General features: G+C 32.3%; 2 protein-coding genes across 5 annotated transcripts in view; one reads left to right on the top strand and one right to left on the bottom strand.

Annotated features, from left to right (window-relative positions):
• Positions 1–1331: 1331 nt before the first annotated feature.
• Positions 1332–5478, bottom strand: LOC110991310 (chromobox protein homolog 1-like). The gene is made up of 5 exons (XM_022256634.2): positions 5259–5478; positions 4962–5087; positions 4599–4845; positions 3419–3525; positions 1332–1528 (listed from the first exon to the last, which is right to left on the bottom strand). Exons 1-5 carry the CDS (start codon positions 5349–5351, stop codon positions 1472–1474), a joined length of 630 nt encoding a protein of 209 aa, XP_022112326.2. The 5' UTR covers positions 5352–5478; the 3' UTR covers positions 1332–1471.
• A 611-nt stretch (positions 5479–6089) lies between these two features.
• The window catches only part of LOC111004466 (nuclear factor of activated T-cells 5), a 65327-nt gene continuing 51486 nt past the window's right edge, over positions 6090–19930 (top strand). For 3 of the 4 annotated variants that reach the window (XM_045629757.1, XM_045629755.1, XM_022275504.2), the window contains exon 1: positions 6090–6531. In XM_045629757.1, coding sequence (XP_045485713.1) covers positions 6453–6531 — 79 coding nt within the window. In that variant the 5' untranslated portion in view covers positions 6090–6452. The remainder of the gene's footprint in view (positions 6532–19930) is intronic. The other variant, XM_045629758.1, reaches the window with a different exon arrangement.

The following is a 19930-nucleotide window of genomic DNA, read 5'->3' as shown; positions in this document are numbered from 1 at the left end:
CATGTACTTTTAAGTATGTGTCACAAACGTCTTTTCATAAAAGAATTCATTATCGCTATTAATCCGATTATCAACACCAATCTAACAAGAAAAATCGACTACTTTAATGTACAAAAACTCTACAAAATATGAGTTATTTTGTATGTAAACACAACGTAAGTATGTGAACGCAGTTAGGCAGTTTTTGTAAAAAAGAAGTCGTTCATTCAAGTTTGTCAAAGATGTTGCGTATGGACTCAAAACTGATTTTGAAATTAATACGCAAGACGAAAAAGGATGTAAATACAAGAAAAATCATGAGTAAGCACGACTACTGAGAAGGTCTTGCTCAAGATAAATCTTTCGGCAGAAGATGTGTTTTGTACAGCAATAAACATTATACTATATACTATATATTAGAATACATCACTTAAGTCCAAATCAAGCATGTATGAATACTTACCTTGAGGCTAATGGGAAAAGCATTGCAGCTGCTGCAGGTTGAAACAAGCAGGGATAATCAGCATTTCATGCCATTCATTGATCGTTTATTTATTTTTTCACGGGTTAGTTAATATGTTAGGACTGTTATTTAAATCGATTTTCTAATTTGGACAATATCTTCTAATGATAATGATATTTCACTGATTGACAAATTAAAGAAAGCTAGTTATTATAAGTACTGTCGCAATCATCAGAATGAGACTGTCAAACTGTAGAAATGTATAAAGAAAGACAGTATACATGTAAAGGACAATTTTCCTGGAGATTACTACACTTAACTACCACTCTACACAAACAAGGTTGCACAAATGACTTTCTATGATCAAAATTATAGCAGTAAGTGAAGTTAAATAAGAAACTGCAAACTATGGAGTACAGATGAATAAAACAACATTGTTTAGACTAGGAATAATAATAATAATGATGATCTTTTTATAAAAAACAGCATTTTTATGTTATGTTACAAAAACCACTAAAGTAATATTTTTTTACAAAAACAACAACTTGGAAACTTTAATTTATGAAAAGATGCCTTGAGATTATAATTTACTATAAATTCTGTTATCACAGTTTTAGCTACATATCAGATATCAAAGTAATATTTTGCACCAACATTTTCTTCGTAATCTCCTACAAAGAAATGCTCAAAAAGTTTTGTAGTTTTTGTAAAAAAACCATTTAGTTGTGGTTCCATTGAAAGAAAAATGTAAATAGCCTTTATTTAATTAGACTTGTACAATGTACAGGGATAAGTGTCAGTGGTCAAAACTAAATTAAGTCACAAATTAAATAACTACATATTTACTTGATAGTAACTAGTATGGGTGAAGAATATTAAAACTTAGAAGTAGCTGAATAAAAATCTATAATGATAGTCACTTTGGACAAGAGACTATAATACACAATGGACAATATCACCTCACATTCACACTACGTCACTTCACTGTGTGGTCAAAGTTTGAAGAGTCTAGCAGGCATGCGCTGTCAGTCATTCAGACTCTGATGGATTATGCCAAGTCAATCGCTCCTCATAAAATGCAATAACCTGAAAAAATAAAACATCTGTATATCAACAAGAATTAAGTCAGTAAAAACTGGGTTTTTATAAGGTGAATAGGTGGTTCAATACACCAATCTCTGCAAATACTAGTCAAAAATAAAAACTTTATATTTTAGTTTTAAGTACACAATTTCCTAACAAAGGTTATTCATAACACTACCTCCTGCCATCAGTCTTCCAAAATTGTGTTTATCAAAAACTACTAATCCAATCTTGATCTACTTAATGGCAATCAAATCTGATCACCTTGTGTCTGAGAATTTTGTAGACAAACATATAAACACTGTCAGACTCATAAACTGCATCAAAGTAAAAAACGACTTTGAAATAAAAATTTTAACCAAGTATGCAAACTTTTACAAAGATTTAAATTGAGATTTCTAGATTGGTTCGTTAACTTTAAAACAGCGTAGGGTCATATCCTTAAGTTTGTGTACTGGAAAGGTATCTTTGTGTACCTTAAACTTTTTTGAAGAAAAACAGAAATTTAATGAGATTTAAAAAATTGGTTTTAACAATAGACACAAGCAAGGGTTTTTTTATGTTTTAATAAGGTAGAGATATATTTATAGTATAGATTTGATTATGGTTATTAAAACAGCTTGCGGAATATTGTCCCATCATTCTAAAAGTGCTGTTCTTACTTGTGCCACTATCGTAGGCACAGGATTTCTCGCATATACAGCTATTGTAATACGTGCGGCTTTTTATGTGCGGTATTATTGGGCATTATCCTGCATTAAAGTAAAAATTTCGCCGATAAATCCCATGTAAGGCACTACGTGATCTTAGATTTCTGTTATGCAGCGATGTGCAGTCAAACCCCCTCTACTACCGTTTTGACGGACCATGTCTAGAAACACAAGTTCTGTTCGCCCGTTCATCGATATGCCACCCCAGACCATGCACGAACCGCCTCCAAAAGGAACACTCTCCTCAATGCAACTTTGAGCATATTGCTCCCCACGTCGACGATAGACTTCTTCTGCGACCATCTGCACCATATAAACATGTCCTACACTCGTCTTTGAACAATACGGAGGCCCATTGCTCATTTGTCCAATTTCGGTGATCACGCGCAAATCTTAAGCGAGCTTGTCTGTGAGCAACAGACAACTTTGGACTGTTTGCTGGTCTAAAAGGGGTGATATCCGCTTCATTTACCCTTCTTCTTATTGATTTTTCAGGGAGGTTGTAACAATAAATCGGTCATCACGACCGGTGGTTGCTCGAGTTCTGCCTGTACCACGTCTCCTTTTGTAAGAACCTGTCTCCACAAACCTTCTCCAGAAACCGTAGACTAATTTAAATATTTACCAATCTTTAGTTGATCCAAGCCCTCCCGCACCAATGCTACAATTTTAACAGCTTGTTCGGTCGAAGTATCCATATTATGGATCAGAAACTCTGTATGACTTAAAAAGCTAACCTAACCTAACCCAACAATTCTGCTGGTAACAAGAACTGAATTGTCAAAAGAATAAAATAACAATAATAATCAATTTTAAAAAACACGCAAATCTGATACTACTATAAGTATATTTTCTTTTCCCAAATATATTAATTTGTTTAACTGCAGTGCTATTTTGAAATATTGCTTTTTTTAAAGATTAAGGGCCAGTTTCTCCATATTTAAATAATTTAATCTAAAAAGTTTGCATACTTAAAAAAAATTATTTCAATCCTGAAGTTTGATGCAGTTTATGAGCCTGTCAGTATATATATATATACTTACAAACTTTGTACACAACACTCAGGAGTCTAAACAATCATACTCAAGTATACTTTGATTTAAAATATATCAGAGGCCATTTTTTTTACTGGTAAATACCATCACTACAGAATACTGTTATGTATTTAATGAATATCTCATACCTGCTGTGGACACTTGATGTTGGCAACCTTAGCAGGAACTAGTTCAGCCTCATCAGAATCAGCCCATTTCACCAGAAACATCAGTTCACCAGTTGCATCAGATGCACCTGATTAGTAAACAATTACCATATACCAAAAGACAACTATCAAAATCAAATACTATATTATTCGTTATCTACTTTTTAAATTACTGACTACATAAAACAATAACATTTTCTTATTTACATACATCATTAAATAAATACAGTGTAAATTTCATGTAACATCTTTCGATTTTATTTTTGATGCACTCAACATAGAATTACACCCACTATCAAGAACGATAACAATGAGTAGGATTCGTTGAAGATGTATTATCTATATGTTATCATATAGCAAATCCATGACTCCTGCTGATTAGTATGTCATTGAATTTTTGGAAACACTGAGGATCGAGAACAAGATGTAGATGAGACAAATCATCTTGAGCCTCCACAGAGCACAACAGAAGCTCAATTTGCAGCTTTATTATTGGAAAAATGCTTTTTTTATTCTATATTATCAGGATGCAATATTGCAATATATAAATTTAGTGAAAATTTACAATACTGATGCAGCAAATGACGTCAGACCAAATTAACAGACCAATTTAAATAAGATTATTTTTCATGTAGATAACTACTGAGACTAATCTGAAAAAACGTTTCTTTTTCTAATTCTGATTTATTTTACTTAATTTAACAACAAATCCCTATAACACCAAAAAATGCAGTCGTTCACTGTTGTTATGAAGAGTATGCAGTGTATTTTTTATTTTCTAATATACATATCTTAAACTAGAGATGTAGGCAGTAGTGTTTGTGACATAGGTACATGCTATTGTGTCCCTTATATAATCCTGTAATATAGAAAGACTAAGTACTTACTTCTAATGTTAAGCCTTATTGAAAAAAAATACAAAAGTAAGGTAAGTAGTGGCATATTTGTTAATTTCCAAATAAGAGAAAGAACATAAAGAATGATGTGCATGTAATGATAAAGGTCTTTCTCATCATTTTGTGAAGATAACTTAGATCTTTAATACAAAAAATATAAATATATTTATAATTTGACCACTAAAATAAATATAATAACAAAAGCACTAAATATTTTTTTTTAATTGAGATGTGTATTTGCCCAGCAATTTAGATGTGTAACCTACCTATAATTTTTTCTGCTTTGAGACCTCTGTCAAATCCAGACTTCTCATCTTTCTTATCTTTTTTTATTTTTATTTCTTTAGAGTCTTCCACTGAGGATAAACTAGTTCTACGTCCCTTAACACGATCTTTTTTTGTCTCTTTGGACTCTTCCACTGAAGATACGCTGGTTCCTCGTCCTTTACTACTTGTTTCTTCACTTGACTCATGTGTTCGCTTCCTGCTGCGCTCATCTGTTTTTTTCGTTTTCTACATGGTAAAAATATATTTAAATAACACATGCAATTCATTCTTTGACACCTAAAGCAGAGAAAAATTTAAATAATCTTAAATAAAAAATATAATATATATTAGCCTAATCTTACTTGTGCCTCTTTTTCCTTTCGACTATCTTCGAAAGCTTTAATCAGCTCTTCACAGTCTAAATTTTCTACTGGCTCCCAAGTGCTTTCTTCTTCTTTGTAACCCTTCCATTTCAAAAGATATTGGGTCTGTAAATGCTTATAGATTAGTAATTACAAACAAGTTATAAAAAACTAATCTACATTATTGTTTAGTTTATGCATTGTTTAAGCTATTAAATCGAGAAAAAAGTTTGGGTTCTTGGGAATGTTGTTTAAACCCGGCAAGAGCCAAGCGGCAACCAAAAACGCTGTACAAACCTTGCCCTTAACGATCTTCTTATTTAACACCTTTTCAACTACATATTCTTCTTCACTTGATGCATCAGTTTCCGCTTTTTTATCTTTTCCCATGGTTCAGGAAAGCCAAATATTTTTATTTTCAAAAAGCCAATCGGAAAATAAGGATATGCGATAATATCAAAATGGCGTATTAAACATTACATAGCGTTCAGCCGCTTTGCCGCCACCGTGCCAATCACAGATTAAATATTACTAATATTATACTAGTCACTTGAAAAGGAAACACCAGAGACTATCAATCAATGCTTGAACCTGAAAATCAACGATAGCTAATTGTTGCCTTTTACATTTTTTGATGATCCAAAAATTTATATTATTATTAAGAAATTGATATATATCAAACTTCTAGCAAAAAGGTGTGTAGAGCTTTGTGCTAGAAGTTTGATGCTATATTTTATACTTTATTAGAAGTTCTATAGTGATATTATATCCATTGCCACATTTAGGAAAAAGGTTGAAAGTATCAAATAACATATAGCACCGGTCACTTCATCAATGAATGGTGGGGTCGACACGTCATCAAGAAAACCCTATTATGTTTTAAAGTACTACATATTTAAAGAAAAGTTTCATTGATTTATACCCGTATTTTAATTTCGTGAAATTCAACATATCTAAATTATTTTTAAAAAAGGAGAAAAAGGCAATATTTAAATTCTGGTAACATTATAACAAAATGTCAGTGCTTTGTCTTTATTCTGATGTTGACATTTATGCTAGTCAGTGTGTCAAATCAGTCATTATCTGTGAGTATATTATTGTCTATGATACCCATGGTGTTTGAAAATTGCAGTTCTCATATTTTCTCAAATTCTCAGTTTGTATCTGTTGACTGATTAGGAGTGTTGTATCAAATGAACTCCTAAAATCGTGAAATTTAGACAATATTGTGATGTTCAATACAAATACTATGTGTTAGTTAATAAAAAGTATACAATTTTTGTGTAAATAAGTTACAACATTTTTAGCTATATTTTAAAGCTAGTTTTTGTGTCGATTTGGTTATAAATTGACTTTGACGTCAGTCGTGGTCTAATTCGACCAATCGTCTAGTGTCACAGATTATGTTGTAAATGTGTGATAAAAATAAAAATATAAACAATTGTTTTAATTCAGCTTTGAATGGGTACCACGTGAGTGCGTATTGAAAATATGCTATTGAAATGTACTGCAGACGGGAGACGTATCAAAGTGAACGGAACGCCAGTCACGCAAGGGAATGTAGCGAGAGGTAGGTATCATTAATGTACCTACTATACATAATCTACATTTATGCATTTTTTATCAGCATGTTTACTAGTATTATTCTGTTATATATATATATATAATTTCTTCCAGATATATATCTGGTAGAAATTTCAAAATCTACCCAATATAAAAATAGGCCAAACATATCTTAGACTCACCTGTTGCTCGTGGATCTACAACTGTACTGTTGCTAAATGGCATTATATCTCGCGCCACCGTTGAGACTTTAATGTATCCTATTTTAATCTATATTTTTGTCTCTACCGAGTACTTTGATATGCTCAGCTTAGTGTAACTTGGTAGACTAATATAATATGCAAGAAATTATATATATATATATATATATATATATATATAATGTATATCTTTATTAAATAACTTTACATAAGGTATCGATATAATCTATCTTCCTTTCTTATATTCTAAGCTTTGTTTAAATAAACGTAAAAATATACGAAAGTTAAGTTCGGTGGCAGTTTTTGGAGTGATGTTTTAAATGTATGTTATGGGAATCTGTTAGAAGCTAGGTGTCAAATGGGTTTAATCATTTAGAGCAGGAGATTATAACTAACATCAAATTACGGGAAGAGGGGTTGCAACGCTAACAAAAAAATAACTTATTTAGGGGTTCTTAGATCTAAGACACTTCAATATAAGTGACGACGTATTGAACATTATCAGAAACGAGAATGTTATGTGTATTACAATACATGAATGTAGGAAAAATTAATTGGCATATTTATTATTCATAATTGCGTTTTACAGTTTATTGGTACAAATGTACGATGATTGCTAATATTTGGTTTGACCTTCTTATTATTAACTAACTTAACTCGAGATGACAACCTTTATTTAACCGTGATTCCTTTTAATAGCATACTGCTTAACACAAGAAATATGTTTGTTGAAATTGCCTTAAAACATTAAGTATATTAGTTTTAGTACATACAATAATGATGATGACATAAAATACATAGCATAACTATACACAACATTTCAAATATGGCTCTTAATCTTCAACTTTAAAATCCCCATTAAGTAATTACGAATATTTCAGGGTCAAAATTTGCCGTCCAGCCATGCTCGAGTTTTAGCGATTCAAACGAACAGCTATTCATTTTTATACATAGAATATAGATAGTTAAAATATAAATCTAAGTAGATGATAACAAAAAAAATCCTTGACCATCCTTCATCAGCCATATTCCATAGATCTTTAAAAAAGATTTAGTGACTAACTGCCTAAAACAATTAGTTTCGTCGTGAATCTTATGCAGGATCAAGTTAATATGAGACGATTCAAAACTACCTTGTCCAGCCATAAGTACTGGAATACTATTAAAATTTATACCTATGTATTTATTAAAGTCTCAGCTAAAAAAAAATATTCTATTCGAAATGGACACCTTTGGATTTTATACAGGCCACAGATGTAATCTGTTTTGTTTGGTATGTAATTTGTTTTAAATATATGGATTTACGCACAGTTTCCAAAGGGAAATTTCGCCACTGCTTGCTCCAAATATTTTTAAGAGGCTTAATGTCGCCGTGTCGTTTATGCCATGTCCTAATCTGATCATAATTTGAAGTCTAAAGATCTTCAGCTCTTATAAAGGCCGTTCGCGCCTTTTGTCCAGGTGCAGAAGCCTGCTGGAAAGTTTACGGTTTCACTACATGATCCAAGACTGTATCATGATACACTTTTTCACAAAAATGTAGTTTTGTGACTCCTTGAAGACTCGCCCTACCATAAAATTACTGGCGGAGAATGATGACCACGTTGTACCTATCCGAGCACTTGAGCAGCTACTTTAGCTTCCTTCAATCGTGATTTTTTTTCATCGGTAAAGAGGATATTTCTGTGCGTTTGCGTTTTGATCAATGAACTCTCTTTACTTGACGATAAGTACCGAGCTTCCGGTCTTGTTTTATAGTACGCGTCAGCTTCATTTCTCGCGATAAGATTTTTGCTTCCAAATGGGGTTTCGACTGCCTTTAACAGCACTAACAGCTAACTACAAAAGTTCTAACGGCACGTCTTTTTGGTCTTTGACAGACGAAGTGTTATTGTGTCTGTTGACAGTACGATATACGAACAAACGGCTTTTGAAGTGTCTGGAATATGAGCGAAGTCTCCATACCCACTTAGTGCAAGGCGATTGCAATCCTATTTTCTTTCACATCCTATTTCATTTTGTAATTTGAAAATGAACACAAAATAATGTGCAATGGCGTAAAATCTAAAGAAGTTTTCAAAATAATATACGTTAATTCAAAATAATTAAAAAGTCTAAATAACCTTTGTTTTTAACTCTTGGCTGTTTAGTGTGAACTACGCAATCAATAGTTTTTCTTTAAACACTTGTTATAAGAAACTAATTTGTGCAGAACTGTTATACCTAGAGAGAGAAGTGCCTCAATTTTGGCTTGACCAATGCGTCAATTTCCAAATATATTCAGCGCTTTGCCTCAGAGCTGACAAATACTATTAAAAGATCGCATTAATTGCTTTAATATATAACATACTATATTTGTTTATTCCCGGGCCTCATTCATAATATTGGCAGATCAAAGGTTTTCATTTGATACAGTTTAAAGATCCGGTTAATGTACCTTGAAAATTTAATTGGACCACGCCAGAAATCGGAAAATAAATAAACAAATAGTTTGATGTGTAGGCTATTAATAATTTAGCGCGCGTCGTTTGAATCTAATCTGTAAACACTTTGGCTTATTATTTTTATCTTACGTTTAATATTCTTCATGAAATTATATAATTTCATGAAATCTTAATATCGTATTTATTAACTGAGAACTTCTTACGCGTGCTCTAACAGCCTAAATAAACATGTGATTTTATTTGTTTTTTAACTTCAATCCACCTCCATTGAAAATTTTAATACAGAATTTTATGATTGCTAAAACAATTAAACAAATGAATATTTGTCAAAAACTTATTATATAGGAAGCTATAAATTAATGACCATCAATTGACAACTTTATAAAAAAATGTACTAATTTTCGGTGGACTTAAAATACAACTAAAACCTTCTAGACCAGTGCCGAAGCCTTCAAAAATAGTAAAAAATGAAAAAAAATTACAGTAGGATGAAACCCATTAGAAATGCAGGGGAATATGATCAAAATGAAAGGAAAAATAAATTACGGTCGATCCGAGTTCGGGAAGTGGGAGGGGGGTGACTTTTAAGGGGGAAAAATTGTTTATCTTGATTTCCGGCGAAACTACCAGTCCTATGGAAAAAAGTTATATGGCAAAGTTGTAGGTCATAAAAAGATCTACAACTTTGGTTTTTACAATTTTTTCACATAACCTCAAAATTTAGGTGAAAAATTAAAAAAACCAAGTTTTTGGTTTTTTATTTATATCTTTTTTTAAAAGTTTTTTTTTTCTACGAAATTTGGTGAAAACTTACCTTCTTATGTCCCAAATATACTGTAATTTATTTGATTAAAAACATTTATTTTTTCGCCTCATTTTAACTTAATATCAAAAAAGCACCCTAATTTTCAATTGAAAATTCTGACGTCAAAATTTCAGCTTTTTTCAAAAAGTTTGGGGGCTTTTTGTTCGTTGAAATATCTACTTTCTGATGGTGTAAAAAAAAATATACATTACTATAGGAAATATTATTAGAAAATGCAAAAAATTGAAAAAACCTCAAATTCGAAAATTTTCTTTTAATTATGTACAATTTTGAGGTATTTATTAAAATTTACACTTTAATTACTCAAAAAACGTAAGATTTCATGCTTCATTGATAAACGAAAAAATTGCAAATTAAAATATACTTCTATAATTAACAAACAAATAAGTTAATAAAGTTAATATTTAATAAGACATCTACAATATTTTGAAAAAGTTGTAGAATCTTCTGTAAATGATATTTGTAGATGCCTATTTATTGCTGTTTTAAGATAATTTATATACCCGAGTGACCTTCGGTGAATTTTGAATTTTTCTTTGAATAAAGTAAATTTCTCACAAATCACTTAGAGTAACTCAGCCTGCAGGTGTATTTTTAAAAACGATGTTGTACACTACTCTGTCTCTCGAATACTGGCTAACGGTTTTTACAGCTGCTACGAAATAGCAGGTAGCAGTAAGGCCCAGACCCTCCTAGGTCCATCCCCACTTCTCAATGAAATAACTTACACTGGGCTAAAATTCACAAAAGGTCACTCAGGTATATAAATTATCTTAAAACAGCAATAAATAGGCACCTACAAATATTATTTACAGAAGATTCTACAACTTTTTCAAAATATTGTAGATGTCTTATTAAATATTAACTTTATTAACTTAGTTGTTTGTTAATTATAGAAGTATATTTTAATTTGCAATTTTTTCGTTTATCAATGAAGCATGAAATCTTACGTTTTTTGAGTAATTAAAGTGTAAATTTTAATAAATATCTCAAAATTGTACATAATTAAAAGAAAATTTTCGAATTTGAGGTTTTTTCAATTTTTTGCATTTTCTAATAATATTTCCTATGGTAATGTATATTTTTTTTTACACCATCAGAAAGTAGATATTTCAACGAACAAAAAGCCCCCAAACTTTTTGAAAAAAGCTGAAATTTTGACGTCAGAATTTTCGATTGAAAATTAGGGTGCTTTTTTGATATTAAGTTAAAATGAGGCGAAAAAATAAATGTTTTTAATCAAATAAATTACAGTATATTTGGGACATAAGAAGGTAAGTTTTCACCAAATTTCGTAGAAAAAAAAAACTTTTTAAAAAAGATATAAATAAAAAACCAAAAACTTGGTTTTTTGAATTTTTCACCTAAATTTTGAGGTTATGTGAAAAAATTGTAAAAACCAAAGTTGTAGATCTTTTTATGACCTACAACTTTGCCATATAACTTTTTTCCATAGGACTAGTAGTTTCGCCGGAAATCAAGATAAACAATTTTTCCCCCTTAAAAGTCACCCCCCTCCCACTTCCCGAACTCGGATCGACCGTAATTTATTTTTCCTTTCATTTTGATCATATTCCCCTGCATTTCTAATGGGTTTCATCCTACTGTAATTTTTTTTTGTTTCAAAAATTATCGACACTGGTCTATTCATTATTTAACAGTTAATCATGTGTGCATACAGCAAGGTAAAGAACTGTAGCTAACCAAAAACAGATGGTCATATTGGTCAACATATTGACCGATAGTTTAGCGATCACGCTTTTCGAATATCTATAGCAAGGTATGGGAATCTCACATATACACCGCATTCCCAATAGTTCCTGCATAATTTATATCAAGTTGAACAAGCAAACTAGATCCATTAGACATGTTTACAGTATAGCTTATCGCCGCTAGCGTGGATCAAGGGTCGCAACCGACTGTTTACATACGGTATAGCACGCGAGAATCATATGACAGTACAAATGTCCTTCACCTCACCAATTTGGCACAGTGATGACGTTTCATTTGTCCAAACTATACTGTCTTAAATCATACTCGTTCACGCACTCCGCTTGATCTGCGACACAACACGTGACTTGGTCTCTGAATGAAACTGAAACTTTCAGTGCTCCCTGTCCTTTTCCACTTCCCGCCAATTGACGGCTTTTAGCTGCAGCAGATATTCCCCTGGGCCGATCCAGCGGTACCTGGGCTGACTTTGGTATTCTTTTTTCACTGCTTAATCGTGGCCCATGCATTCAGGGTCTTCGTATTGTTATTTAAAAAAAAAACTTCAAAGCAACTTTATTTTATGGTCGCTGCTAGCTATACTTTAAGAAGTTGTATTTAAATGTGTATTTCTCGTGTAAAGCAACAATATTTATTTTCAATGGCTAAAGAGTATTAAAATTCGCTTCATACCTACAATTTTTATGCAATATTAAAAATATTGCATGCAAATGTGTATTTTCCCATGCTTTTTTAGATGTGTCCAGATTTTAATAATAAAATCTATTGAGTGTTAGGTGCGTCATAAAACGACTATTCAAACTGTTTACCATAATAATATTGATTAATTCATGAAATAAACACGGCATAATTTAAAGGTTTTAAGTAGTTTTTAATAATAAAATGTCAAGGATTTTTAATTTTTATTACAATTATTACTGTTTGTGAACAGATATTAAACTGTCATTCTGACTCGAAAATGTGATAATATCATTCTTTATTTGTATCATATTCTATGTAGAGGTGAGTACAAATTCGTCGAATCAACAAAAACGTAGACGTTTATAAGGTTTGTTTAACTGGCGTAAAACGTTTTGTGAAATTTCGATCGATTGAGTTAACATCCTACTTCAACAGGAGACACTCCACATGTTTGACGAGGTGCGTCATATGTTTTACGATTGCCGCAATATTTTATTTCCATGTATCAGAATGCAGGGCTGTTTCTCGGTAAATCCCAATAGCAACATCGGGGGATCACTTGTACATGAGTAAGATTTTGTAGCGTGTTTGTAATATTGTAGAAACTATTCGAAATTGAATACAAAAACGTAAATGCGGTGTTATTCCAAGTTACAGAGTACCGGCGCAGTTTGTCGATTCTAAATGTGTAGTACACACATTTTACCAGTGTGGAGCAAAGCACACATATTGAATAAATATCAGTTAATGTTGAATCAATATTGCGTTATCTTATGACAAGGGACGATAAATGCCATGAATGGCATGTTTGAAAGGAGGATCGGCACGGAAAGCCTTTTTCTTAACGCGTTAAGTGTCCGTGTCGTAGAGGGTATAAAGCTACTAGTGTTGTTCTAAACAAATAACTTTTTTGGCGTTAATTTTGTCTATTTATCTACTTTTTCAAAGATATCTAGATAAATCTTTACCGGACCTACATAAGTAGGTAATGCTATTCCGATCTCGCGAATGTGTTTTTTAATTCAATCCCGAGATCTCGTAGGATTAACAAGATTAAATGCCAGTATAACAAAAGTTAATCTCTTCGATAAACAATCATATCTCTGGGCATCGAAGAAATACAACCACTGTTATAACTTATACGTATTTAAAATCCCTCTAATGATAAAGATGACTTAAAACTGTTGAAAGGTGACAAAATTTTCAATTGAATACAAATAAATCGTATGGAAAAAAATAAAAATAAAACAATATCTGTTTAAACGCCGCCACTGCTGCGGTGAACACCGCAACTGAAAACTAAGATGAATTACCTCTATCAATGGTTTTTAGACTATTGACAACTTCAAGAGGAATTAGTAGAGACTCTGAGAGCAGCTATAAATCCTCCGCGTATTTCTGCGAGATGAGATAGATTAGAGTCCCTCACCAAAAAAAGGTGAAGAGGATGATGATCCTCTACAAGAGATAATGAAGATGATGATCCTCTACAAGAGGATGGCGGAGCAAGGCTTTCTACAATTTGCTTATAATATAGTGTTGTAATAGTATTGTGCAGGCATTTGCAGCTGCTGAGTACATAGCAACTGATATAAGATGCAGCTTATCAGACATTCTCTTGATACTATAAGCTTCTTTAGATGGTATTTCCAAAATCACTCTGAAATATCGAGGATATCTAGATAAAAATAATATAGTAGATAATTCTGTAAATAACTCTTTATTCACAATTGTAAAGGCTTGTATTGAAACATCGAAAATATATGTTTCAAAATTAATCATAAATAATTACTTATTAATAATAGTTATAATAAATATTTCTCTTTAAAATATTGTCGTATATTAAAATTAGGCTCACAAACACATCAGAGCAGTTTTCCTCGTGTTTTCGGAAACGACCCGAAATCTCGAAAATACTGAGATCTCGCGAGATTGTAATAAAATTCTTTATCCCACGAGATTTCAAATTAAATATTTCGGTTCGTGATTGCATTACATACGTAAGTTTTTTAAGCTTAAGTGATAAAATTAAATTCCATGGGATATGTGATAATAAAATATTTATATTAAACAAGAAAGTGAATGTGATCAACCTTCCTTGCGAATCGAGGATGTGACCTTGAGACATGGTGTCATTTGACCAGGAAATACACAAATGCATTACGGCCATGCCATTTTCGAATTTCGGGTGAAATTAAAATGAAAACCATAATATAGTGGACGAAGCGATTTGGAGTCGAACTTACTTCACCTATCTCTACGTTTAACTTCGATTCGCAAATAATTCAACAACACTTAAAGAATGGGGAAACTCGATCTGAGGTTTTTTTTAATTAAAGTATATATTTTTTTTAACGAGTGCTTTGCCGGCCTTTTAAGAATTGATACGCTCTTTTCCTGCAGGACCTTTTTTTCTTGTAATTAGTTTAATTAGACGCTTACAAGGAATCGGAATATTTTACTTCTTTAGACTGTTCAGAATAAGCCCAATCAGATTATAAAATCAAACCAGATATTGTGACGGCCTATTCTATATATAACGCTTATGTATTTCGTTTTCATAATGATTTCGACTGACTTTATATAATAGGCCTTTGTGCTACAGTTAGCACCTTATGTAACTAGTAACTAAATATTACATAGCGTGCGATACACATAGCATCTAGTTATCTGAACTATTTAAAAAAATCCGTTTTGGAGCTTACTCATTATCTATACTAATATTATAAATAGACCGTTCGAAGCCTTGGCGTGGCTTATGTTTTGTGTTTTAATAAAAATATTTTAAATGTGTCTTCGTTAAATAATGGTGACTGTTAACAATATAAAATATCAGATATAGCGCCAGCTGTATTAAAAGTGTTTCTTTGCGGATGTTTGTCGTTCCCTGTTATTTCTAAAGCACTCTTTAATTAACACAATTCATACATAATTCCATTCTATGGTTCTAGGTAGGTACTCTAGCATGCTAAAGGATTTAATTATATTACTGTTAGTTATAAATATATCAGCAAAGTTTAGTATTTCGGTATTTCCAAACGGTACCCTGGTAACTTCTGATCAAAACATTGCTCTTCTTTTAAGAAAAATCATTAGCGTAATGTTTGATGCTGATATAGAAAATATGATGTAATTCTAACGATATATTCGTGCAATCATTTTGTGTTATATATCAGGTATTATAGATTGGAACGTGATTATAAGTATGGTTGAAGATTATAGTTACTGATAACGTAGTCACCGAGTACAATAAAGCGACATGGCAATATCAGTTAGGTATGCCTTGAATGTTTCTGTTTGTCAACAATTGTAGAAACGTTATAGAAATCGGGTTTATTAACCCATATTATTAGGGGAGCATTTGAACCATCAGTAACCCAAAAAATCATTTAGACTCTTATCTTAATGTCAAATGGTTATCAGCACAATATTGAGCAATCTCTATGACCATGACTGCTAAGAACTCGAATCATTAAATTACGTAAATAAAAGAATTTCGCGTTTAAGGGTCTGTTTCACAATGTCTGGATAAATTCCAAATAAGCTATTTATTACTTATTATGTATTTGAGTTTGAGTTTTGAGTTTTTTTGGTAAGATAAACATTATTTTTGCGTTTCACGACTGTCAGAAAGCGCTATTCGTCATGAAACGCGAAGTATCTTATTCGGAACTTTTATCTTTCGAATAATTTATGTGTTGCATAGCTATTTGATACTCTATCCATACATTGTTAAACAGGCCCAGTATTCGCGTAAACCACACACACTATAACGCCTACTTTTATTTAAGTTATCTACGGATAATAAGTTTCAAATTTGTCTCTGTATGTTAACAGTTAAAATGCAGTATTCGGTTGATAACAATGGAATTCATCCAAGTCTATTGAAATAAAATATAACACGATTCCTTTAAAGTTTTCTCTTAAAGCTAGCAGATTATTATAATTATTTTTGGCTTGATAGTCGATCTAAATACCAATGTTACAAACGAAATATTTTCTTGACGGCGCTGTTTGTAAGTTCTATTTTAAATTTATAATATATTTTTTCGTCGGCACATAACCGTAATTTCAATAGACTTTTGACTGCTATGTGCATTCAAATGGTCAGAGCTTTAAAGCATTGTAAGTACTTGTGTGAATTCGTAGTTAATTAACAAATATTACGAAATAATATAGAACCAAGTACCTACGGATAAAATAAGTATTTTTTTATTCTGGTTGCCGCGTCCATATTACACAGAAACTAGCCTATTGGAATTTATCACGGTACACATAAGGAATTCTGAAGCCCAGAACTTAAAGGTTGTAGTGCCATGTATATTTAAAAAAGATCGGTTAATAAATACGGTTTCGTTTTTCAAGGCACTTTTTGCCGCGCAATGTCTCTTTGTGGAACCAGCTGCCCACTGAAGTATTTCCGAACCAATTCGACTTAGGGTCCTTCAAGAAAAGAGCGTTCCAATTCTTAAAAGGCCGGCAACGCACTCGCGAGCCCTCTGGCATTCAGAGTGTCCATGGGCGGCGGTATCGCTTAACATCAGGTGAGCCTCCAGCCCGTTTGCCCCCAGTTCTATAAAAAAATACCTGTATAAGGTAAAGTTGAAAAATTGTGAAGAGTTTAATATTATTTAACAAAAAGAAAGCGCAGTAAAGATTGTATAGCATGGCAAACACAAAGTCTTTAGTCGGAGACATGCCACTCACAATTTTTTAAATCATTGGTCTTATTGACCGAGAGTGGTCTTTCAATTGTGCAACTTCAATAACGGATACGCCTAATTGCCGATTCAGATCTATTGTAGTCATTCATTCAATCATAACTTGTGATACACTGCAAACATATATGCGTATAATATTCTATTTGAGCAGCTCAATTTGCGAGGGATATTGCTTAAACATTCTTAACAAACTAAAGGTATAAAAACCACTAACAGGGCTCCACCTTGGTGCCTAAAGCCAGAGTATAAATTCCTTTTCTTAAATACTAAATAGTTATTAGAAATGTATGCAATAGAGCCAAACCATCACATCCCAGTTGTGCAAAAAATACCAGCGGCTTACCTAGATTGGTACACGTACGTGACATACATATAAAAAGGTTTACGTTTAAACAACTCGGTCATTATTATCACTACATAGCATAAAACAAAGTCGCTTTCTCTGTCCCTATGTCCCTTTGTATGCTTAAATCTTTGAAACTACGCAACGGATTTTGATGTGGTTTTTTTTAATAGATAGAGTGAGATAATTCAAGAGGAAGGTTTATATGTATAATAACATCCATTAATTAGTGGAAAAGTAATGTTATTTTTGAGGTTTCTAATGTGATGTCGTAAATAATTACATATTTTCCGCTTACATTGCAAACGCAGGCTGAACCCTACGAGTTTTATCAAAATAATGTACTAAGTATTGTACACATTGAAAAGGTCTACAGAAAAGTCCGTGATGGTATATGTCTATCTCTTATGGATAACCCACATTTTATATACAACGTTCACAGTTTTTCTGTAGTGTATTTAGTATCAGCATTGCACCCGTGCGAAGCCGGGGCGAGTCGCTAGTGGTAGATAAATTAAAAAAAAATCAGTGAAACAGCAAACTTAGTTGTACTTAATAGGACTAGATTGTTTTTTGGAAAATATTACACGTTTCCTTGAAACATTCCGTTAAAAAAAATTTTTCTTGAATTTTATGTCAACTTTATTTTCTTCAACTTTACTAAACTTACGAGTTTTAATTAAATATATCTACGATAGAGCCACCATGAAGATTTTAACATTATGATTCTACTAGCTTTAATGTCGACCAGTAACGTTTGACATTTTATTTGAAATATTTTGGAAATAGATATAGGCCTTGTCACTAAGTTTAAGAGGCAATTGACAAGTAAAGTTTTATTATGATTATACTTTATAAATGTAATAATTATGTAAAGTTCTGAAGTTAAATAGAACATTCTAATGTTCAAATATGTTTGAAATTAATTTTCTTTGTAATAATAATAATATTATTACACTCCTATTACGATTTCTCCTGCCATATCTATATATTTAGTCAAAACAATCTACGGCGCCAACGGCTTAAGTAATGAAACAAGTGAATTGATTTTATTTAACAAACTTGTATCCGACTAGTCATGAATGATGCATCACATCGTCTAATTTCGCTAATGATTTATTTTCAGCCAGGAATGCGGACGAAATCTTGTCAACGCTGCCTTAGCAGTTTTCTATCTCGCTCCCTCTCTCTCTCTTACATTCCATTTTATTATGAGTGTGAGGGAGAAGCATATAGTTCTGCCAATATGATGCGTTTGCGCAATCAGCCTTGACCTTGTAGTTGAGCTATCGCCGTACGTAGACGCACAGTTTGCAACGTATTCGTCGTTGAAAAAACTGATGTTAATCAGAAATTTATGTAAACATATTGTCAAACTTTTGTTAAGAGCGGGCCTAGCAAAATTTGTGATTTCGTCCCCCTCCACCCGCTTTAGTGAAAAACGCAATCACCGCGGCGCAACTATTGCGAATCTATAGTATAAATTCGAGGGCATTAAGAACGGCATTAAGTTTAAGAGGCAATTGACAAGTAAAGTTTTATTATGATTATACTTTATAAATGTAATAATTATGTAAAGTTCTGAAGTTAAATAGAACATTCTAATGTTCAAATATGTTTGAAATTAATTTTCTTTGTAATAATAATAATATTATTACACTCCTATTACGATTTCTCCTGCCATATCTATATATTTAGTCAAAACAATCTACGGCGCCAACGGCTTAAGTAATGAAACAAGTGAATTGATTTTATTTAACAAACTTGTATCCGACTAGTCATGAATGATGCATCACATCGTCTAATTTCGCTAATGATTTATTTTCAGCCAGGAATGCGGACGAAATCTTGTCAACGCTGCCTTAGCAGTTTTCTATCTCGCTCCCTCTCTCTCTCTTACATTCCATTTTATTATGAGTGTGAGGGAGAAGCATATAGTTCTGCCAATATGATGCGTTTGCGCAATCAGCCTTGACCTTGTAGTTGAGCTATCGCCGTACGTAGACGCACAGTTTGCAACGTATTCGTCGTTGAAAAAACTGATGTTAATCAGGAATTTATGTAAACATATTGTCAAACTTTTGTTAAGAGCGGGCCTAGCAAAATTTGTGATTTCGTCCCCCTCCACCCGCTTTAGTGAAAAACGCAATCACCGCGGCGCAACTATTGCGAATCTATAGTATAAATTCGAGGGCATTAAGAACGGCGCGTAGTATATGCAATAAAACTGGTTAAAAAGTTTATAATGATGTGGTTTACTTAACGAGTGCCAGATTAATCACGTGGAAAGAGTAGCCCCATACCAAAGGGAACACCGCATATACAAACCTACTCATCTAAGTGTATTTATTTGTAATTGTTAGAGCTGTGTATTCGCTATACTGAGTTAAAATTATAATGAGTTTTTTCGCATATTATTTTAACCATTGTTAGTATTAGTTAATTGTTTCATCTATTTAT

This window comes from Pieris rapae, chromosome 10, assembly GCF_905147795.1.
Source record: "Pieris rapae chromosome 10, ilPieRapa1.1, whole genome shotgun sequence".
Lineage (NCBI taxonomy): Eukaryota > Metazoa > Arthropoda > Insecta > Lepidoptera > Pieridae > Pieris > Pieris rapae.
Note: the sequence above shows the minus strand (reverse complement) of the source record. Positions and strands in the feature narration are given on the sequence as shown.

Coding starts and splice junctions, on each gene's coding strand:
- LOC110991310 (XM_022256634.2), bottom strand. CDS start 5,351: ATGGGAAAAGATAAAAAAGCGGAAACTGATGCATCAAGTGAAGAAGAA. Junction 3,526..4,598: donor CAAAGCAGAAAAAATTATAG/GTAGGTTACACA, acceptor TTTACTAATCAG/GTGCATCTGATGCAACTGGT. Junction 1,529..3,418: donor ACATCAAGTGTCCACAGCAG/GTATGAGATATT, acceptor TTATTTTTTCAG/GTTATTGCATTTTATGAGGA.